Source organism: Tamandua tetradactyla, chromosome 8 (assembly GCF_023851605.1).
Source record: "Tamandua tetradactyla isolate mTamTet1 chromosome 8, mTamTet1.pri, whole genome shotgun sequence".
In the NCBI taxonomy this organism is placed as follows: Eukaryota; Metazoa; Chordata; class Mammalia; order Pilosa; family Myrmecophagidae; genus Tamandua; species Tamandua tetradactyla.
The window spans coordinates 83356287-83380636 of NC_135334.1; the positions used below are offsets into that span (position 1 = coordinate 83356287).

The 24350-nt window shown below is 38.1% G+C and overlaps 1 protein-coding gene across 3 annotated transcripts; it reads right to left on the reverse strand.

Moving 5' to 3' along the window:
• Positions 1-24137, reverse strand: TMEM9B (TMEM9 domain family member B). Of its 3 annotated transcripts, XM_077113944.1 has the most exons (6): positions 23215-23310; positions 21429-21526; positions 20946-21037; positions 14195-14303; positions 12989-13123; positions 1-1230 (listed from the first exon to the last, which is right to left on the reverse strand). In XM_077113944.1, exons 2-6 carry the CDS (start codon positions 21429-21431, stop codon positions 1075-1077), a joined length of 495 nt encoding a protein of 164 aa, XP_076970059.1. In that variant the 5' UTR covers positions 21432-21526; positions 23215-23310; the 3' UTR covers positions 1-1074. The 3 variants fall into 3 exon arrangements, with proteins under 3 accessions (XP_076970059.1, XP_076970058.1, XP_076970057.1); XM_077113943.1 differs by lacking the exons at positions 21429-21526; positions 23215-23310 and adding an exon at positions 23910-24137; XM_077113942.1 differs by lacking the exon at positions 21429-21526 and having other exon boundaries at positions 23215-23473.
• Between the last annotated feature and the right edge of the window lie 213 nt (positions 24138-24350).

Below are 24350 nucleotides of genomic sequence, written 5' to 3' on the forward strand. Positions count from 1 at the left end.
GATGTTTCAAAAATTATTTTTATTGTTACATTCCAAAGAGGACAAAGAAAGAAAAAAACAAAACAAAACAATTATCCAATAACTTACACCTCTCAGAGGGAGATACCCAGAACCTCAGTCCTAGTTCAAAGCTACACATTAGAGCTCAAACAGCTACTTCCCAACCCAACTGGAAGTGCTGATAAATATGCGTACATCATCAATCCAAGGAGGCTCAGGTTTAAAAGAAAATTTTTTATTGCAAATTTCCAAGTCCTTAGGAATTGTTCTCGAAGACACTCAAAGAAGATGAGAAAGACCATACACACCAAGACTATATGATTAGTCATTAGAGTAAACTAGCAAATGGCCAGTTTGTTCTAGGATGCATTGCATCAGACATCACAGTACATGAAGAAACTGCATTTTGTGCATAGCCACCAGGCATTTCATAACCAGTTTACCATGAAGTGCAGCCACAGAGCAACCATTTGCCTAGTTAAAATAGTCAGTGCAAAATTCAAAGGGGTAAGCCAGCGCTTTGATGAAGCTGGCTATGCTGCAAAATACTAATGAAACTTTGAAAACAAGAGGTAACAACTATTTACAAAAGTTTGTTTAATAAAGTGACTTGTTGTGTTAAGCACTTGCCACACACACCACCACCACCACCACCCAGCTTCACCCCACCCGGCAAACACAAACAAAAAAATGCCAACCACCTGAAAATCATCTTGAAATCCAAGTTAAAACTGTGTGGTGAAAAAGAGAGTGCTTGTTCTAGGTAAATTCAAGATAAAATTGTTCCAGGTAAATTCAAGATAATGTAAAGGCAGGTTAATTTTTATTAGTAAAAGTTATAAATAGGAAAAGGTTTATTGGTTGACTTTTGAGATGTGTGCTTTTAAAAATGTCTCCATTAATACTTAAACAAGAAAAAAAATACAAAGCACATTTCTACTTCCAGTTCTGAATCTTCCAACAAGAGTTAGGTGAAATCAACAAGGTCATTAAAACAAAATTCAGGAAAACTCAGTTAATTCTTTCCAGTTGTCTGCCTTGTATCTTTCTAGTCATCTTGAATTTGATTTCCAATTAGCTGAGGACAACATGACGGTCAAAGACGGATTTTCGCTGTTCTTGAACTTGAAGCTTCCAGCGCTGCTGGGCATACTCTACCTTGTTCAGCACATTGGCTCGACTGCGAGAACGGGCCAAAACATCGTGGGCATTTGCAAAAGGCTGGTGATCCTGAAAGTTCAGGAATTGAGAACATCAGAGATGGCATTGTCAGTGTAAAATACAAACAGCAAAAAACAGTCACTGGCCACTTGCAGAGATAGGAGCACCTGAACTTTTCAAACAGAGCATATATTTGGCCATGCTCTCCTAGGCCCTCAACTGCCCAAAGCAGGATAAGCTCAACTATGGTTATAAGTGGTCTAGGAAGCATAAGAGATGAGGGAGGTTTTGTGAAATGTCCTCATGGGCCATTACCTCCAAAGATATTTCCCTTAAGAAGCAGGAACCAAGATAGAGACAGTGGTCATTCATATTAAAGAGAAGCCCTTCTTGATGAACACAGGAAAGAAATTCTATTTCATGTTAATGTCTCCATTTTACAGATAAAGAAAGTATGACTTTCCCTTGATTTCTTCAATCCTACATAGCTAATCTATGGCAGAAGAAGACCTTGTCATTTAATTTCCTGACTCCAATTATATTAGCATTATTTACTTGCCAATGAGGGCCATATCCATTCTGACAGATGAGATGACAGGGTCTTATCTCGATTGGTTTTAATCTTTTCCTGTACTCCCAACACATATTAAATGGACTAGCTTCCTAAAAGCTTTCTCATTTCTCGCCTTCCCTAATCTGTAATGAAGACACATTACTCAAGTGCTACAATTACCCTCTATTACCAAGGGCAATATGAAATGTTACTTCAGCATCTCTATTCAACAGAGATTTGAATCTTTCATTGCTGAGAGCCTGGAGTCTTCCATGTTAGTTGCTGCATTAGGAAAGATGCTATTCAAGGGTTACCCAGGTATGTGAGTAGAAAACCAACCTGTTCTTGTCAAAGTAAACCAATGCAATTGGATGTTTGTAGTCATTACACAGGAAACCACCATGCTAATCTGTTTATGAATGAGATATAAATACAGCTGCCTAAATGTCAAGTAGCATTCAATAGTAATTTGTTGCTTTTGTTTGCCTTTTCCCAAACCCTGTGTTAAAAAAAAAAAAAGCTTCTAAATGTTCTAATATAGGATTCAAGTCACAAGTCCTATCCCTTAAACTAAACTTTGCCATTAGGAAAGAAGCAACATTGTTTTGCTCTGCATGTTTAATAGAGCTCTATTATATCTAGGGCAGAAGTCAGCATATGTATGGGAAGCTATACATAACCACACAAATATCCAAAAAACTAATAACTAGATGGTGTTATAATACCTGGTCTTGTTTCTATAGCAACATGCCTACACAATGTCTACATATTCAAAGACACCAAAGAGTTCTTTTTAATAAAGAATCTTTCTGTGACTTCTTGACCAAAATTCCCTAAATTTTTCACTTAATTTAGGTAACAGTTTGTGCAAACCCCATTTATTTTGTTTTCTTTTAATGTTACAAATGAAAATTATGAAAACAATCCTACAAAGCTCAAAATGTATCAAAGACCTAAGAAAGAAGATGAAGAAGAAGGCTGAAGTTAGGATTATTTGACTTCCCATAAGGAAATAAACCAACATACACCCATTTAATAAATTAGAACAAACAGTAAAACTTAGTTCATTTGGACTCACATCTTCTCAACACACCAATTTTGTTCAGATAGATTATAATGACACTATAGGAATATAGTGCCTCAATAAACTTGAAAATAAAATATTATTGGGGTGCACAGGTGGTTCAGTGGTTAGAATGCCCACCTTTCATGCGGGAGACGTGGGTTCGATTCCTGGACTATGCACTGTCTCCCCGCCCCCCCCCCCAAAAAAAGGAAAAAAAAAATTTAACATTGGTTTGTTTCAACATAAAACAAGACTAGGAAGGAGGATGTACTTTATCATCAGAGTAACTCTCAGTTTCATAGTTCTTATCTACTCTTCAAGGTAGGGGAGGAAAATCTTAAGGAAAAAAATTAAAGAACTAAATAAACCAGTTAATCCTTTTAGTTTGTTCTTCACGGATCAGAACAAGATTGAACTAGTTGCTCATGGTCTGGCTGCTGAGAGAATGCAAATAGAGATTACTCTTTCTATATATTTGTTCTTTTTATACCTGATAAAATTACAATAAATACAAAACATGTTTTAGTCTAATGCTTTGATAACAGTGATGATGTGTCATGGATATATGATACAGTAAATATTGTGACTACTTGCACTGAGTTTAACTATTTGTATGAACCCTTACTTGGATTAAAATTGCTCTACATTGAACAAGAATGGAAAACAAAGAAAACTGGAATTGAGAATTTAACAAAAGCATTTTTAAAAGTACATAAGCAGTGTGGTAGAATGCTCACCTTCTATGCAGGAGACCTGGGTTCGATTCCTGGACCATGCAACCCCCGACCCCCCAAAAAAAGGTACATAAGTAGTGAAGAACTCACATCTTGGATAAGCAAAAATTGTAGGAATTTAAATTTAACTTCTGTTTATCCAGGGTTGTTATCATAAATTCACAGCTGGGATCAGAAAACCTCTCTCCGTCCAGAATCAATTTAACAGATATCTAAGAGTCAGCCAGGCTTTTTAGAGACAACAGTCTCAGATGTCCAGTGTACTTGCAGAAACAGTCACTAGAGGGAAAAATGATTGCTGGGAACTTAACAGCACCAATTAAGTGCCTGGCCAACATATGTGTTTGTTTTTCCTACATGTTTTTATTTACGCATTTGTGCATCCATGTCTTTTATTTTCTGCGTGGGTTACACCATTGTTGTCTATTCCTGAGAGCAGGAACCAGATACTTAATCTTGTAAAAGATGCAGTTTAAACAAGACTTTCTACTTATAATGAAAAAGGTATAGGTAGCCTTTGATAACATTTTCATATGTCAGCAGTTCTCAACTGTGGGTGATTCTGTCCCTCTTGGGGCATTAGGCAATGTCTCTGGACATTTTTGATTGTCACACTCTGACATGGTGTGAGATTGCTACTGGTATCTAGTGGGTAGAGGCCAGGGATGCTGCTAAGCATTCTACAATGCACAAGAGAGTTCCCCACAGCAAAGAATGATCTGTCCCAAATATTGATAGTGTTGAGGGTAAGAAACCCTACCATATGTGAATGAAAATTAATGTGGGAAAAATATTTGAGCCTTTAGCTCTCTCACCCCAATACCATCCCTATGCCTGTTTTTTTACCACATCAGATCTCCAGTCTTTCTCCCAGCCTATCAGTCCCTTCTCTTCTTCTCTGTCCAGCTTAGACTACCAAAGTCCATCATGCAATCACCTCTTAGCCTAACCTCTCCCTACTCTCTCATCTCACATTCTAGCACACTGAATAGTTTAAGGTTTCCTGAACTGCATACTGCTTCAGTCCTCTGCTTAGAAGGCAGTGTCCACTCGTACCTCCCAAAACTACTTGGCAAACTCTTTTTAACACCTGGCTCAGGAGTCATCTTTCCTAGGAAATCTCCCCTGACTCCTGCACTGGTCAGAGTTCACTAATGTTACCTTTCATTTTGCTACCACAATACTGTATACTAGCATTATATACTATAGAAGTGTATATATACATACATATATATACACTATAGACATGGGACTGGAAAAAATAAGTATTAAAGTGTTTTTAACACTGGGATACCAGACAAAGAATTTTAAAAAAGGTCCTAAATATGTTCAAAGGGCTAAAGGAAACAAGAACAAAGAACTAAGAAAGCCAGGAAAACAATATATCAAAATAAAGAAAATATCAATAGATGGAAATTATGAAAAGAAACCAAACAGCACTGAAGACCATTGTAAAATAAATTAAAAATACCCTAGAGGGGGATCAACAGCAGATTGGAGTTGGCAGAAGAAAGAACTCTGTGAATTTCAATATAAGACCATTTAAATCACTCAGTATGAGGAGCAGAAAGAGAAAAAAATGAAAAGTGAACAGAGCTTGAAGAACCTGTGAAACATCATTAAACATACCAATATACATATTGTGAGAGTCCTAGAAGGAGAGGAAAGAAATAAAGGGGCACAGAGAATATTCAAGGAAATAATGATTGAAAACTTCCCAAATTTAACAAAACACATGGATACACATATCCAAGATGGTCAATGAACTCCAAACAAGATAAACCTAACTAGCATCATACCACAGCATGTTATAATCAACCTGGTGAATGCAAAAGATAAAGAGAGAATTCTAAAAGCTGCCAGAGAGAAGCAATGTGCACATACAAGGGAGATTCAATAAGATTAAATGCTGATTTCTCATCAGAAGCCATGGAGACAAGGAGATGGCAGTGGGATGAAATATTTAAAATGCTGACAGAAAGCAATTCCTAACCAAAAATTCTGTATTCATCAAAACTGTCTTTCAAAAATGAGAGAGGAATTAAGACATTCTCAGATAAACAAAATCTTAAGAGAGGTCATCACCATTAGACTGGTCTTAAAAGAAATGCTAGAGGGAGTTTTGCAAGTTGAAAGGAAAGGACAACAGACAACTATCTGAAGCCACATGAAGAAGTAAAGATCTTGAATAAAGATAATGACATGGGTAAATAAAAATACCAAGAGTACTGTACTTATTTGCAATTCTACTTTTTACTTCCTAGAAGATGTAAAAGGCAATAACGATAAATCAATGGATTGGGATTCATAATGAATAAATACCTAATGTGTGACAAGAACTACACAAAAGTGGGGGGACTAAGGGTTATAGATATATAGTTTATGTATGTTATTGAACTTGTTAACTTAGTATCAAAGCAAACAAAACTACAATGTTATAGATTTAGGATATTAAATCTAAGCCCCATGGTAACCAGGAAGAAAATATCACATGATATGCAAACTCACAGAGACAGAAAGTACAGGTTACTGGGGGGGATGTGTAGGGACAAGGGGATTTAATGCAAACTGAGTGTCAGGTTTCTGTTTGGGATAAAGGGAAAGTTCTAGTAATGCATGGTGGCGAGGGTACTGTAACTTTGTGAATGTGATTAATCCCAATAAATGGTATGCTCGGGAGGGTTTGGGATGAGAAGATTTATATTGTATATATGTTTCCACAATAAAAAAAAAAGAAAGATACTCTGGAGGTTGCTCTTACATAAGCTTCAATTAGACATTGCTACCTTCATAATCTCCCAAACCCCAACCAGAACCATTCCAGCCAGTCCTCAAGAACACCTAGGGCAATATAAAAATTCCACAAGGGTACCATGCACTAGTGTAACTTTCCAGAAACCTACGATCTCCAAATGGGTCTCTAGCAAGATACGTCCTGAAACCTAGAGAGGCCAACCTCTCCAGAACATCAGCTTGTTCCATCTTCCTACCCCAAATTAGTGACAGAACCTTTCAACATGAAATAGTTAGAATAGCCATAACCCAAACACCCCTGAAGAGAGGGATGGACTCCCTCTCTCTGTGTGGGACATGACTCCCAGGCGTGTGGACCTTCCTGGCAACGTGGGACAGAGATCCTGGAATGAGCTGAGACTCAGCATCAAGGGACTGAGAAAAACCCTAGAATGAGCTGAGAATTAACATCAAGGGATTGAGAGAACCTTCTCGACCAAAGGGGGAAGAGTGAAATGAGACTAAGTGTCAATGGCTGAGAGATTCCAAACAGAGTTGAGAGGTTATCCTGGAGGTTATTCTTATGCATTAAATAGATATCACCTTGTTGTTCAAGATGTAGAGGAGAGGCTGGAGGGAACTGCCTGAAAATGTGGAGCTGTGTTCCAGTGGCCATGTTTCTTGATGATGATTGAACAATGATATAGCTTTCACAAGGAGACTCTGTGAATGTGAAAACCTTGTGTCTGATGCTCCTTTTAGCTACGATATCAACAGAAGAGTAGAACATATGGAATAAAAATAAATAATAGGGGGAACAAATGTTAAAATAAATTTAGTTTGAAATGCTAGTGGTAAATGAAAGCGAGGGGTAAGGGGTATGGTATGTACAATCTTTTTTTTCTCTGTTATCATTTTATTTCTTTTTCTGTTGTCTTTTTATTTCTTTTTCTAAATCGATGCAAATGTTCTAAGAAATGATGAATATGCAACTATGTGATGATATTAAGAATTACTGATTGTATATGTAGAATGGAATGATATCTTAATGTTTTGTTTGTTAATTTTTTTAATTAATAAAAAAAGTTTTAAAAAAGTTAAAAAAAAAAAACCAAAAAAAAAAAAAGAGGGATGGAATGATCAAAGATGATGGTGGAGTTATACAGAGAAGAGAGGATTGAACAAATGAATATGATTGCTGAATCATTAAATTGATACCTCTTTTAGTCTCTAGTATCTTAGAGCAGCTAGAAGTAAAAACCTAAAATTGTGGAATCGTAACTCATGTCAAACTCTGAAATATGTTCTACAACTAATTGTGGTGCTGTGCTTTGAAATGTATTGCTTTTTTGTATGTGTGTTATTTTTCACAAAAAATAAAGGAAAAAAGTCAATTATAATGATAAAAAAGCATTTAAGACTTCTAGCCTCCTATATTTTGGAGCAGCTAGAAGGAAAAATCTGAGAGGATCATGTGGTAGTGGCCCTTGACGAACTCTGGGATCTGTCCTGTAGCTACCTGTTCACAAGTGCTGTTAAAACTACTGATTTTTTTATTTCTTTGCTTTGTTTATATGTTATATTATACAATAAAAAAGTTGAAAAAGAATGCAAAAAGAAGTCTGTGATCGTCAAAATAAACCCATAAATAAAGTTTTTGTGTTTGGGGCTTGTAAAAAAAAAAAAAAAGGAAGAAAAACTAAAAAGATAATGATAATTAAATGCAATACATAATACTGGATGAGATCTAAGAATGGAGATGAAAAACCTCCAAAGGACATTATTCAGACACAAGAAAAAATTGGAATATAGAATGTAAGCTTTACATTAACATGAAATTTCTTGAACTTGATAACTGCATTGAAGGTTAGGTAGTTACATAAGGTGGCTATCTAAGTGAACATCCTTGTTCTTAGGAAAGCGCATGGAATTAATATGTGTTCAAGGATTATGATGAATGAACCTACTCTCAAACATTCAGAAAATAGATAGGATATAATGAACAACTGTATGTCAACAAATCAGATAACCGAGATGAAAGGAACAAATTCCTAGAAAGAAATAAACAAACTACCTTCACTGACCCAAGAAGAGATAGAAGATCTCAACAAACTTTTTTCCTTCTTTTTTTTTTTTGCATGGGCAGGTACCAGAAATCGAACCCAGGTCTACAGCATGGCAGACGAGGACTCTGCCTGCTGAGCCACCATGGCCCGCCCTCAACAAACTTTTATCAAGAGATTTAATCACTAATCAAAAACCTCCCAGCAAAGAAAAGCCCAGGATCAGATAACTTCACTGGTGAATTTTATCAAGCACTCCAAGAAGAATTAACACCAATCTTACTTAAACTCTTCCAAAAAACTGAAGAGGAGAAAACACTTCCTAACTCATTCTATGAGGCCAAGATCACCTTAAAACCAAAGCCAGATAAAAATACCAAAGGAAAAGAAAATTAAAGACCAATATACCTTATGAATATAGATACAAAAATGCTCAACAAAATACTAGGAAACCAAACTTAGGAACACATGAAAAAATTATAAAACATCATGATCAAGTGGGATTTACCTTATTATGCAAGGGTAGTTAAATATAAGAAAATCAGTTAAGGTACACACTACATTATTAGGACAAAGGAAAGAAACACATGATCATCTCAACTGACACAGAAAAGAAGTTTAACAAAATACAGTACTCCTTCTTGATGAAAACACTTAGAAAATAGGAACAGAAGGAAATTTCCTCAACATGATAAAGGGCATATTATTAGGGATTGAATCCTGTCCCTCATGAAAGGCATGTTTAAGTCCCAAGCCTCCTTGGCCCTGTGGGTGTGAAACCACTTGCAAACATGGCCTCTGAAGATGTTATTAGTTAAGGTGTGCTCAAACTGAATGAGCATGGACCTTAACCCAATAAGGCTGAAGTACTTTAGTACTTTATAAGCAAAGGAAATTGATTACAGAAGCTGGAAGTCAACAAAACCTACAAGAGAAAGGAGATGATGCCATAAATATTGCCATGTGACAGAAAAGCCAAGGAATCCCAAAGGTCAGCCAGAAGACAAGCCTGCTAGCCTCTAAACCCATGAGCCAATAAATTGTTAAAACAATTATATGGTAATTTTTAAAGCACCTAAGAAATACAGCATATATGAAAAGTGCACAGCTGACATCATACTTAATGGTAGAAAACTGAAAGCTTTCTAAGATCAAGAATGATCCTAGAACACCTACGATCACTACTATTGTTATTCAGCATAGTACTGGAAGTTCTAGCCAGAGTAATTCAGCAAGAAAAAGCAATAAAAGGCATCCAAACTGGAAAGGAAGAAGCAAAACTTACCCTACTTGCAGATGACACGCTTTATATATAGAGAAAATCCTGAAAAATAATCAAGGATTATACACAGAAAACTACAAAAAGAAATCAAAGAATATCTAAATAAACAGAAGGATATCTCATGCTCACAGAATCGAAGACTAAATGTTAAGATGTCAATTCTCACCAAAGGAATATACAGCTTCAACACAGTCCCAATACAAATTCTAACAGCCTTCTTTGCAGAAATGAGAAAGCCAATCATCAAATTCATATGGAAGGATCAGGGGCCTTGAATAACCAAAGCCTTCTTGAAGAAGAAGAATGAGGTTGGAAGACTAATTTTAAATGTATTACAAAGCTATAGTAATCAAAGCAGCATGGTACTAGCAGAAGGACAGACATATAAACCAATGGAATTAAATTGAGAATTGGAAAATAAACCCTCACATCTATAAATCCCATTCAATGGGGAAGAATAATTTCTTCAACAACTGGTGCTGGGAAAACTGGGTATCTGTATACAAATGAATGAAGATGGAACCCTAACTCACAACATATACAAAAATTAACTCAAAATGGATCAAAAGCCTTAATATAAAAAAAAAAATCTATAAAATCCTTAAAAGAAAACATAGGGAAACATCTTCAGGTTCTTTGCATTAGGTGAAGGTTTCCTAGACTTCATTCCAAAAGAACTAGCAGCAAAAGAAAAAAAACAGATAAATAATAAGACTTCATCAAAATTTAAAACCTCTGTGCATCAAAGTACTTCATCACAGAGTAAAAAGATAGCTTACACAATGGGAGAATATATTTGGAAACCACATTATTAGATATAAATAAACCAGTTATTATTGGTTTTCAATTAATATTCAGAATATATAAAGAAATTCCTCAACAACAAAAAGATAATCCAATTCAAAAATGGGCAAAAGACTTGAATAGACACTTCTCCAAAGAGGATATACAAATGGCCAATAAATACATGAAACGATGCTCAGTATCATCAGCCATCAGGGACTGTAAATCAAAACCACCATGAGATACCACCACACATCCATTAGAAAGGCTACTACAAAAAAATGGAAAATTACAAGCATTGGAGAGGATATGGAAAAATAGGAACACGCATTCATTGTTGGTGGCAATGTAAAATGGTGCAGCCTTGTGGAAGAGTTTAGTAGTTCCTCAGAAAGTTAAATACAGAATTACTATATAACTCAGCAATCCCACTTCTAGGTATAATATACCCAAAAGAATTGAAAGCAAGGACTTGAACAGTTATTTTCACACCAATGTTCACAGGGGCTTATTCACAATTGCCAGAAGATGGAAGCAACCCAAGTGTCCATCAACAATCGAAGGGGTAAACAAAATGTGGTGTATACAGACAATGGAATATTATTTAGCTGTGTAAAGGAACAAAATTCTGATACATGCAAGAACATGTCTGAGCCCTGAAGGCACCTGTGCGAGTAAAATAAGCTAGAGGCAGAAAGACAAATTGTGCGATTGATATGAAATAATTAGAATAAGCAAATTCATAAACTCAGGAACTAGAATACAGGTTACCAGGGTCTGGGGTGGGGGGTGGGAATAGTGAATGGGGAGTTAATGTTAATTGGGGTAGAGTTTCTATTTGGGGTGATGGAAAAGCCTTGGTAGTGGGTGGTAGTGACAGCCGCACAACACTGTGAATATAATTAACACCACTGAATTATATTTGAATGTTATTAAAAGAGGAAATTTTAGGTAGTATAAATGTTACTAGCATACATTTAAAAAAAAATCATAGGACTGTGCAATACAGTGAACCCTAATATAAATTATTGACTACAGTTAATAGTATAATTAGAATAATATTATTCCCTTAATGGTAACAAAGTTAACCACTCATGCACAATGTTAGTAATAGGGAAAACTGCTCATGAAGGGGCATTTATGGGAATGCTGTATTTTCAGTATGATTCTCCTGTAAACCTATAACTTATTATTATTATTATTTTTTGCATGGACAGGCACCAGGAATCCAACCCAGGTCTCTGGCATGGCAGGTAAGAACTCTGCTTGCTAAGCCACCGTGGCCCACCCTTTACAACTTATTTTTTAAAAAAGGTAAATAACACATAATTAAAGGGTGAAAACACAGTATTGTTCACTATTTCCTTTACACATATTTTTGTTTTAGTTATCTCTTTATTCCTATTACCTAACATAGTACCTAATAGAGAAAAGTTACTCATTGTACACTGGATTAATAAAAGAAGGAAGGGAAAAAGAAACAAGTGCCCATAAATATTCTTGTCAAAACAAAATTAAAATCTTGCCCAAATACGTTGTGTATGCATAATTGATATTCATGAGCTAATACGTTGATCAAAAATCATGTTCTGTCGGGGGTATGGTTGACATTTAGATGACATGTAAAAAAAAAAAAAAAATCATGTTCTGTCTGTACTTGTAGCTTAAGCCATCCAGTCAGGATCCCCTTTATCTCTTTTACCAATAGGTCCTTAAACCATTCGAGGGATAAGGACTTTTAATGATGGCTGGCAAGGGCTCATAAAAGCTTTGATTTTGGAACTGACTCTTGAAACTCTACTGAATCATATCTACTTTAAGGAAAATAGGCCAATGAAATAATCCAAAAGTAACCTGCAAAAGATAATTATAAAATATATAATAATGAAATATTGGAAAATTTAGAAAGAAGCCAAAACAGGAGAATCATAAAACAAACAGGATAATTCTCTCAGCTATAATGAATAACAAATTTGTGGATGTCAATTTCTAGATATTTTTGTATGAAATAATTTTTTAAAAAAAGGAGACCAGGAAACAATTTATATACAGATTATACCAACTATATGTAGAAATAAAAATGTATTTTTAAAGACAGGAACAGAATCTGCAATGATGGTTTTATTTTTCTCTAGAACATAAGTTTTTGTTTTTTTAATTAATAGGAGAAAGAGGAAACCTAAAACATTAGCAGATTATTAAGGTGCACTTCATTAAGAAAAGAATGTCATGGATTTCCTGGTTCCCTTCTTAAGTATTTGGCACACCTGAGAGGAAAGGTGCTTCAGAAAGGAACTTGGAGGAGATACTATCTCAGATACTTTCTCAATGTAAACAGGAAAGGCAATGACAAATGTGTCCTTGGTAAGGAAGGCAAAGGTTTTGTATAGCACACTTATCAAGTGTCATCAGTTTAAATCACATTTATGGCTTTGGGGACAAAGTGATTTCCTTAGAAAGAGGTACATATTAAAATTAGTACTGTTTTTAGCTTCTTTAGTTGAGGATCTGCTCCAGCACATGTACATCTATATGTGACTACTTTCCACTTGCACTTTACACCGGATGATGATCGAGACTGGCCTGAGCATCTCAGGCAGGTTGAGAACTTACCCCAACATCATCATCACTCTGTATCAACTGTGAGTGTCCAAAGAGGCGCCTCTTCAGTATAGGCTCAACCAGAGTAAGATATACCATGTATAAAAGTAGAAGGCCCAAAATGGAGAGATAAATTATAATGGTAACCTGAATAAAAGTGAAAATAAATTATCAAGACATCAGAATTTTGCATAACAATAGGAAAGCCAAAGTGAAGACTGATCTGTCTGCTACCCCTCAATAATTCTACACAAACCAGATTTCAACACAAGAAAAAACCTCAACTCTTCATCAAAGCATTATTTAAGAAAAAGAGAAAAGAAACCACTCAATCTTTGGAATTCTTTTCAAGTTTTCAAAACTCCCATCCTCCATCCTCACCCACTGGTAATCACTTGTGTCACTGCTAGCACAGCAGTTTTCTTTTTTCATCTGGATACAGTGTCCTAGATTCAGCAGCACTGCTGTCATAACAATTTAAAGAAACTCTAACAGAAAATGTAATTCAGGCAAACACCTTTCAGATCAGTTTAGATATATGAAAATACTTTTTAGGTCAGTGACTTTCTTGAGATTTTTAATGCATATGCTGTCAAACATTACAGAATGACAGGCCCACTAGAATGGCTATAAGAAAATAGAGAGTAACAAGTGTTAGCAAGGACATGGAAAAACTGGACTCATGCATTGCTGGTGGGAATGTAAAAAAAAAGTGTAACATTTTGGAAAACAATTTGGCAGTCTCTTAAAAAATTAAACATAAACTTATCACTCTAAGGTATTCTACCCAAGAGAAAGGAAAACAAATATCCACATAAAGATACTTACACCAACTATTCATAATAGCAAAAAACTGGAAATAATCCAAATGTCCATTTTCACTAGCCTTTAGCATAAAGGCCCACAGAGAAGCTGGGATACCCTTTTGGGATAGCAAATTATCCATAGGGCATTTCATAAAAATATCTAATGTATCCTAACTAATCCACAAAATATCTCAGTGAGGCTGACAGAAATCAGGTCTACTGTTTATTTTGGGGCTGGGGGTAAGAGAACAGGGGAGGGTAAGGGTGGAGGGATGAGAGGGTAGGGGGAGAAGCAGGTAGGGCACTAGTTTAGGACATTAAAAGAGAATTCACATGTCCCAAATTTCCTGTCTTGTCTAAAGAACAACAGGAGCCACTACTCTAGAAGCAGAAAAGATGATTTTTTTTTAACCTTTATCGTAACAGAGCTTCTTTCCTCATACTTGCATTCACAGCGCAGACAGTAAGCTTCTACATCAGGCCCCCGCACAGGCATGGGATCCACAACATGGAGGCAATCACTGAAGAAACAAAGATAAAATACTGCTTAAGCCTGGCTGGATTTTCTTCTTGCACTAATGAAAACTTTTCTGAAATTTAGAATAACTGAACTTTTCAATGAAAGAATATAAGGAACAAGGGATCAATAAGGCAAACTGAAATAATTTCTTCTCTCAATATTAACACTTTGGTAAGATTTAGCCATCTAGGAAACCATAAGGACACATAAGGTAGTATTTGTCCAAGATGCTATTATTAACAGAGATGTACCTAAAAAATTCCATGTGGGATCAAAAAACTACCTAACAAATCAGTCAAGTCATGTTTAGATTTGCTCCGTTACCAAGAAAAACTGCTTTAAATGGTTTAAAGTGACCTGGGGCATTGCTCAAATATAACCATCCTCTTTCATGAATTAACTAACATTATTCTTAACTGTATTGGTATGGCTCTATGAATAGATTAACAAACTTAGAAGGTAGTAAATTCTGAGTCTCTGAAAACTGAACAGCAAGAAACAATTACTTTTCTTAATGAGCAAAAGTCTACTGAAAAAGCATGAAGTAAGATTAGGATGACAAAATTATTTAAAAATAAAAAATAAATACCTGAAGTACATAAAAAGTAATAAAGGTATGGCCCAATCAAGAGGGTGAAAGGAGATGCTTCAGGGCTCCGTCCTCACACAGAGGCTTGGAACAATCAGTAAACACTGATAGAAACACCTTTTTTAAAATGTGGTCATCCTGTGGATGCCGTTTTATTTTTATTTATACTCTGTTCACCAGGCGATTGACAATATTGGTCTAAGTCCTGTGCGTCATGTCTAGTCCATGACTATATGGTTGGACGTTACAGCAATGACAAGCTCCTACCTTAGTTTTTAAACTATCAATACCTGTACTTTAACAGAAAACTAGAAAAAAATTGGTGCAGTCTATGGACCAACAATGGTTTACAGACCCTATATATTTTTTTCTTGTAAAAATTAACATATATGCAAAAAAGCAATAAATTTCAAAGCACACCAAAACAGTTATAGAACAGATTTCAGGGTTTAGCATGGGTAACACTGCCACAATTTTAGGTTTTTCCTTCTACCTTCACCAAGATACTGAAGACTAAAAGAAATACAATATAATGATTCAGCAATCATACTCATTTGTTAAATCCTATCTTCTGTTATAACTCCACCTTCTCCTTTGATCTTTCTCCCAATCTTTAGGGGTATTTAGGCTATGCCCATTCTAACATTTTCATATTGGAAAGGGCTGTCGATAATATGATAGGGGGATGAAACTAGTTGATGTTCTGGAGAGGCTGGCCCCTCTGGGTTTCAGGACTTATTTGGCCTAGGAACCCATCTGGAGACTGCAGGTTTCTGGAAAGTAATCATAGTGTATGGAACCTTTGTAAAATCTCAGGTAAAGCCCTAGGTGTTTTTAGGGTTGGCAGGAATGGTTTTGGTTAGGGTACGGCCACCCATGATAAATGGCTATACCTTCCTGAAGCTTGCTTAAGAGTAGCCTCTCAACTCTATCTGAGCTCTCTCAGCCACTAAGAAACATCTTCCTTGAAGCTGCAGAAGACAGTTCAAGACTACAGTAATAGGGTGAGTGCTGAATTAAGAAAAAGGTTACTTATAAGCGAGAGGACTTCTGGTGCCCTGACTGGCCTCTTGCTCTACCCCTCACTGTCTTAAGTGGAGCTGGCCTAGTCTCCCATTGTGGATCCCTAGTCTTGATTTCAGAGGGAACAGAGCGGCACATGCTCGGGGTATGTATGTCTGACCCAATCTCTCTGATGGTAGCCTGAGGGAACTGCTGTCCTAGAACTTAGCTTGCATGAGTTCTTGTCAGAGAGTTCTCCCACACAACGCTGAGGGAGAGCAGTCAAGTCCTGCTGCCTGAGGCAAAAGACTGCTGACTGTTGGACATGCAGTGCAATGCCCAGACAATCAGGGCATTCTTAGGGAAGAGGGGACATTCATGTCTATGTAAACAGAGGAATTTCTAGGGCTACTTTCACATGCCCAAGACAAGTCGCATGCACAGAAAGGATCAGGGAGGCCCCTAAGCTTTTGTCTGGAGCTATAAGCAAACAAACCATTGCAGGTAAACACTCACATAGATCAATCTGCAAAGACTGGAAAAGATGTTTTCCTTTTTTCCTCCTTCTTTTTTGGTTAGCTCCTGACGTTCAAGGACAGCTTTATCATAACATTAGCTGAATACAAGCTTAAGAAACCAGAGTCTATTTCAATGATATTACATTACAAAAGCAAAACATCCAGTTTAACAAAAGGTTACAAAACACACAAAGAAACAAGAAGGATGGCCCAGGCAAAGGAGAAGATCAAAGCATTAAAACCATCAATGAAGAGGAGCAGACCTGGAACACACCAAAGTTTTAAAAAAACGGTCCTAAGTATACTCAAAGACCTACGGGACAAAGAACTAAAGGAAATCAGGTAAGTAATAGATGAAAACATAGAGAATATCAACAGAGAGATGGAAATTATGAAAAGGAACCAAAAAGAGCTGAAGACCACAGTAACAAATTTAAAATTCCTTAGAGGGGTTCAACATCAGATTGAGCTGGCAGAAGACTCAAAGAACTTGAAAATATGAGAATTAAAATTATTCACTCCAAGGAACAGAAAAAAGGGGGAAGTGAAGAAAAATGAACACAGCCTGGGGAATCTGTGGGACACGATCACATACACTAGTAGGCACATTGTGGAAGACCCAGAAGGAGAAGAAAGAAAGAGGCACAGAGAATATTCAAGGAAATAATCGCTGAAAATTCACAACTTTATTGAAAGACATAAATATATACACATTCAAGATGCTCAATGAACTCCAAACAGGATAAAACCCAACTAGAATCATACCATAACATGTTATAATCAGTCTATTGAATGCCAAAAACAAAAAGAGAATTCTGAAAGCTGCCAGAGATACGCAACAAACATGTCACATACAGTGGGCCTCAATAATGCCTGTTTTCTCATCAGAAACCATGAAAGGCAAGAAAACAGTGGGATGCCCTATTTAAAGCGCCAAAAGCAAAAAAAAAAAAAAAAAAGGCAGCCAAGAATTCTATATCCAGTACAATCGTCTTTCAAAAATGAGGGAGAAATTTAAAAATTTCCAGAAAAACAAAAGTTAAGGGAGTTTGTCACCAACTAGACAGGACCTATAAGAGAGTTCTGCAGGTTGAAAGGGAAAGAATAGACAACAGAGTATAACCGCATGAAGAAAAAGATTTTCAGTGAGGATAACAACATGGGTAATTATAAATGCCAGTACTATTGTATTTTTGGTCTGTAACTCTATATTTTACTTCCCATAGAATCTAAAAGGTAAATGCACAAGATGTAATGAGAAATCAGTGCTTTTGAATTCATAATGTATAGTCAAGTAATTAAACACAAGACCTATATAAAGGTATTAGAGTATATATACTGTTAACGTTAAGTTGGTATCAAAGTTAGTATCAAATTCTTAAAGATTTAAGATGTTAAATTAAGTGCCATGGTAACTACAAAGAAAATATTGGAAACTATACAAGCTCAAAGAGACAGCAATTAGAGCATAGGTTGCCAGGGAGAATGGGGAGTTAATGCATATAGGTGTAAGGTTATTTGGGGAACTGGGGAAGCTTTAGCAATGGAAGGTGGTGATAGTAACACAATGTGGTGAATGTGATTAATCCAACTGAATGGTTACTGGGGAGGGGTTGAGAAGGGGAAGTTTATGCTGTATAAATGTTTCCATAATAAATAAATAGCAACTAAAGGGATAATGACAATTAAAGATGATACATATTCTTGGACGGCTTCTTACAAGGGAGGACAGAAGGCACCTAAGGGCATTATTGGGACATATGAAAAAATATGAAATATAGACTATAAGCTTTATATCAGTGTTAAATCTCGAACTTGATATACTGCATGTAAGTAGATATATAAGTAAATAACCTTATTTTTAGGAAATGTATATGACAATATTAAATGTTAAAGGAGGATGATTTATACAACCTACACTTGAGTAGTACTCAGAAAATGGATTGATAATTAGATAGACAGATGGACAGATGAATGGAATGATGGCAAATGTGGCAAAATATTAAAATTGGTGGATCTGGATAAACGGGGGATAGGGGTATGTTGGAGTTCTCTGTATGGGGTTTCTATTATTTTTGTAACTGTGTTGTCAGTTTGAAAGTATTTCAAAATAAAAAGTTGAAGAAAGTAATAAAAGGCTGAATGTTTTTTGTTGGATGCTTTTATCTCCTCCCTCTCCCCACATTTTCCAGGAGATATATATATATATATATCCTGCATGGGCAGGCTCCGGGAATCAAACCCGGGTCTCCAGCATGGCAGAAGAGAATTCTACCACTGAGCCACCATTGCCCGCCCCAGGTCACTGAATTTTAACAAGGATAATAATAAAAAAAATAAACCTCCACTGGTAGCCACCATTTGTATCTCCAGGATACTTATAAAAAAAAAAAAAAGTAAAGCTGTCAAAATTCTTTTTCAGAAATGCTTAATAATTATTAAATTATTTCTCTCCTAGGCTATATGCGTCTACTACTCAGTGATTATCTTCAATAAAACTAAAGTAGGCAAAGATTTGGCATTTTTCTGCCACTTGCTCGGCAATTCTCTTTTGTTTTCGCATCTCTTGCTTAGACATTTCTGGCTGCCTTAAGAAATTTACCATGACAGGCACCCAGTATTCTAGGTGATTCCTTCCCTTTGCCCTATCAAAAGGTACTTCTTCATGTTTCATTCTGTATTATGGCATTAGATAGGAAACCCAAAATATTATAAATGATAAAGTTCAAGTTGTCAGCTTCAGAAACGTCAGTCACAACACCAAAGAATTTCTTGTGAATCTATGTACTAAGTATTTATTTAGAAATAAAAATATAGTTTAGGAACAAAGAGGTGTTGAGTGCCATGCAAAGTTGTACAGGGCAGGAGAGAAAGCAGGAAGGTTGGTCCTGGCTGTCCGATCATCATAAAACCTAGATTAAGGATCTCAGCCACCTTAGGAAGTAGGCAACATCTCCGCCTAGTGCCCAAAGAAGGAAATTATCAGTTTTAAACCACATTCAACCAAAATTCGGCCAGCATAAATCAATGAGGAATTAAAGCAGACAAAATAGGAGGCCTAGAAAACAAAAGGTAAAAATATATCTAGATATTAGATGCCTTGTAAAAGCACAGCATTGTGGTTAATCATAACCTGCCTATCATTCTAAAGTCAGTCAAAACCTTCAACGCCAATTGGGAACCTATCCCTGCAGAAAGGCTGAGCTGCAAGAAGCAAGCAAGGAAAGGTGAGAGGGTGGGAGGAAAAATCCCAAACAAGCCTTGTTTTCAACTGTTAATTTTTAAAGCTTCCTTATTTTGACCAATAGCCAAGGATGAGTGATACATGCTTCTGTATGAACCCAGAATAGTGGAAAGTCAGTGCTAAACACTTGATTAGGGAGATCATTTGCCATTCAAATAAGAGGCATTATATTCTATATTGATAAATTTTAAATGCTCAATATATTTGAAAAATTTACAGAAGTAATCTAAAGATAATGTGAACTTTCTTGTATCATATAAAGTGTCTCTGATATAAAGAAAGATTATATAGAAAATAAGAATGCATTCTTTTAAGAATAAGAATATAACTAAATCACTGCATATGGGACAATTTAAAATGGAACAAGAAATTTCATAAGAAGTTCCCAAGAACACACTTACCAAATATTAGACTGAATCTAAATGCATATCATGGGAAGAACATAAGAAAAACTGAACATGCTCAAGGGTTTGGAATATATTAACTGAACAAATTTAATCTTGCTTTCAAATTCTTTGCTAGCTATTTAGCTGTGAAATCAGGTATGTGCGAGTGTATGCAGTATTTGGAGTTATTTTCCTTGTATGCCTATCCCAGCTGTCTTCCACTGTGATTACAAACCATAAAACATCACAATTTCACAGGAAGGAGCACATCCAACCTCCTATAAAACATCTGTTTCCTAATTGTTTCAAGATAAGATGCATTTAGAAACAGCTAACATCTGTAAGGTCCACTGAGTAGAGAAGGGTGCTTGCTGGTAGCTGGCCATCTAGAATCCTAGTCATCACAGGCCTGCCTGATTGCACCAGGGACTGAAGGGATTAATATCTTCACACACATATAACCTATCCATGGCACAGCAATGAGGAAACTGTAATATTCATGGTTCATTCCCATTCCTCCCTTAACTCTCTGACACTTTTGTATATAGCTGTCCATTCTTGGCAATAGATGATCAAAACCTATAAAGCTATAAAAATTATAATCTAAATAAATGAGACTTACTTACTTTACATTGAAAGCAAAAGGAAGTAAGGTCCCTTAACAAAATTTAGGAGGGCATAGACAGGTAGTTATGGTTAGTTTAGGTATCACAAATAAGCCCTATCCCCACTTTAAACCTTAACTGTACCCAGACCTTATTGTCACTTTTTCAAATGGAAATGGAATTTGACACTTTTGCTTAAAAAGAAATACTCTAATTATACGCTGGATAAACATTCTGGGACAACAGTGACAACCATGGAAAAAAATCTGACATATAATTCAATAATCCAGAATACTCACCAATCTTTCTGGGATATGTTCTTATTATAAATATGCCCAGAATTATCTTTATAAGGAGGACAGATGCATTTACACCGGACATCCTCGAAATTCTGTAACCAAAATAGAAATTTTGTATAGCCTATTGGCAGTTTATCAACAATATTTTAAAAAACTGTACCATATACATTTTGCTAAGCATCCCCTGCCTAATATTCTAAAGCCATTCACTTAAAACTTTAAATAACTTTGAGATACAAGTTTTAAAAAGTCATAAATCTTTTATGGTGATGCTAATATGAATCATTACATATTATCTAAAAATACTTTGAAATAATAAAATCTAATACATGATCTGTGTCTTAACCACTTTTATGGGTCACATGACAATGCCAGTAGAAAGATATATAGTTGTGTCTGTAAATAAGAATGCTGATTACGAAAGGATGGGGAAAAAACAAGCTAAAAATTATTCATAATACAAGTCACAATTCTTCTCCTCACCATCCTTCCACCCTTGGGTAGAGGGTACTGACATGGACAAAAGGGGATTGGCCAGAGTTCTACAGAAGAGATGACGTTTTAGAAGCAACCAGTCACAACTATAAAGGAAGTACATAAGGGAATAGCTTGATTCTAATTGAGGTCAGTTTGGACTACTCTTTCCAGGAAACTCTGCTTCTAATTCCTGTTAGACAAGGAGGAGAACAATTACCAAAAACAACCAAGTTTCAAGAGGTGGAGGAAGAAGTGACTAGATGACTGGATAGAAAGGATAGGAGATGCTTCCCTAGCAAAGGGAAATCGATCTGAGAAGGCAGTGAGTGGCTTACTGGTTTCCAGAGGCCCAGGTCTACTGCTCCTATGTATAGTGGTATGTATGCTGGTAGAGCTGTTCATAATTCATTCTTTCACTCAGCAACCACTTAGCATTTGTTCTGTGCCAGACTTTGTGCTCAATAGGCAGATTCTGATAAGCCTATGAGATATGGCTTTTACACTTAATTAGGACACACTCTAATAAAGGAGACTGACAAATAAATACATGATTACAACACACTGTAAGATAAGCTGACGATGGAAGATATTCAGAGGGTGCCATCAATGTTTTGAAAAGTCAGAGGATTTATATTGCTGTCCTGGTTTCTGGTGGGATGTATGGAGGGCATCAGAAAGAACCCCTAATCAAAAATATCTGCCTGTTGTAATCTGTCTTTCCCAGCCTCTACATTAAAAAACATTATAGGGTGGGCAATGGTGGCTCTGAGGGTGAGTTCTCGCCTGCCATGCCGGAGAATCCAGGTTTGATTCCTGGTGCCTGCCCATGTACAAAGAAAAAATATATATATTATAGATAAAAATATAAATTTTTTTAAAAATGCAAATGCCATTCTCTTTTCCCTTCACATTAATAAAGATTTCTTTTGTCTGTCCTAATAATTAGCTAGCCCACCAAGGAAGAAGCTGTGCATGGGGTTAGGCTAGGAAGGGGAACCAGAAAGCAGATGAGGGGAGTAGAAAGGTCAAGATACAGAATGGGAGAGAAGTCCCAACTTTACCTTTCCTGTACTTGGGTCCTTCCCTGCCCATTAAATTATCAGGAAGACAGAAGGCAGGGAAAGAGCCAGGAGGTCCTGGAGGGAGTTAGGGGAGGATGTTAAGCTAGTGAGAGCCACTCTTGGGAGACGAGTGTGGATACTCCTGGGAGAAGAGGCTGCCAGGAGGGACGAATTCCCACAATGGGAAGGGAATCTTTTCAAGGATGAGTGGAGATGAGAGTTCCTAAGAGGGAAGACTTCTGTAAGATGGGAACTTTCATTTTAGCTTCGGGAATGCAGGGGTGGGGCGGGGCAGGGACCGTGAGACTGCTGGAGGGGCTGGGCAGTCAGAGCTTATGGTTGGAATGTAAGATTCTCAGAGTTGGAAAAGTTGTAAGGTGGCGGCTGTAAGGTTCAGAAAGGGAAATAACAAGAAGGAGGAGTTCTGTCCAAGCTGTGGGGCACTGTCGGGGCTGAATGGAACTGGGGGATGATGGCGTTGGGTAAGGAGGAAAGCACTGTCCGGGCTTGGAGGTGGGGTGGGCCCTGACTGTCAGGGCTGGAGGGCGAGACTACCACCAGACAGTCGGGAGCGTTATGGGTGGGTGGGTTGTCAGTGCTATGAAGCTAGGGGTCGGGCCGTCAGGGCAGGGAGAGATACTAGGTGGGCAGCAGGTTGACAGACCCAGTTTCCTCAAGGTTGTTGGCAGGGGAGAAGCTCAAGTCAGGAGCCAAGACTGGGCGGGACTCACCTTGGCGGCGTCTGAAAGCTGTACAAGCAGCAGCATGGAAAGCGCCAGGCAGGACAAGCTAATCATGGAGCCAAGGCGAAGGAGGCCTCCCCACAGGGTCGCCATCGCGGCCAGGCCCAGCCGTCCCTACAGCAGGGGGCCCACGAGATGTACTCCCGGCTGGGGCTCGGACTCGGGATCCGGCTCTGGAACCTCCGCCCGCACTTCCGTCTGGGCCCTGGCGTCACGGGCCAGGCCGGGTCAGCAGCAAAAAGCGTCCGCCCCGGAAACGGTTTCCGGTGCGAAGGGACCGGAGGTTGCGCGGTCCGGGCGCCGCGCCAGGCTTGTAATCGGGCTTCGCAATGTAGGCGGCCTCCCTAGGGTGGCAGTCTCGGCCCAGCAGAGCTTTGGGGCGCTCAGATAACCTTCCTGGGCGCAGGAGCAGCTGGGGCTTTTGGACGAGACTGGAAGTTCCTTCCACCCCAGGGACACTGCAGCAAGTTCGGGCTGTCAAATAGGACCTTCCAGAGACCCACGCTGGTCCGGGGCGAGCCCCAGCCCCAGGAATTGCTGAGACGGCGGCCCATCCTGGCCGGCGCAAGCAGGGCAGATGCTAGGCGTGGAGGTGGGACGGAGACTGGCCCAGCCTCCCCTTCCCAGAAAGCCCACCCCCAAGCAGAGGGTCGGTGGTGGTCTCGGGGACTTTGCGTACTGACCTGCAGCTCACGCGCCACCGGGACACAGCTCCCCGCCAGATCTAACATTCTTTGTGAGCTGCCCTCTTGAGCGTGGTCTCCGGTAGGGGCTGACCGCTTTGGGTGAGCCTGCCGCCAGGAACTGGGCCACAGCTGCGGGGCTGGGCTGAGGGCTGCACTCCTCAGGTGGGTCGAGCCAGGCCAGGCTCCAGAAGGTGTGGAGTTAGCGAAAGAACCACCCTAGCAGCCTTCTCAGCCAAAGACTCCAGGAGGCGGGGAATCGTGGCGCTACGCCCCCGGGTGAGGCTGCGCCTATTCCTGGCTTCTGGCTTGGTCAAGGAAGGTGGCGAGGGGCGTGGGAGTAATGTGAGGGAGCGGTGCTGACCCGTCTTCCCAGGGAGGGTTATCCTCCGCAGGTGGTTTAGGAAAACCCCGGGGAGGGCAGGGTGTTTCCTATGAGAA

Excerpts from the sequence above, each read along its gene's own strand:
- TMEM9B (XM_077113942.1), bottom strand. The coding sequence starts at position 23,319 with ATGGCGACCCTGTGGGGAGGCCTCCTTCGCCTTGGCTCCATGATTAGC. Across the intron at positions 21,038-23,214 it reads AGCTTTCAGACGCCGCCAAG|AATTTCGAGGATGTCCGGTG; the intron begins GTGAGTCCCGCC and ends TTTTGGTTACAG. Across the intron at positions 13,124-14,194 it reads GAAGCTCTGTTACGATAAAG|GTTACCATTATAATTTATCT; the intron begins GTTAAAAAAAAA and ends ACTTTTATTCAG.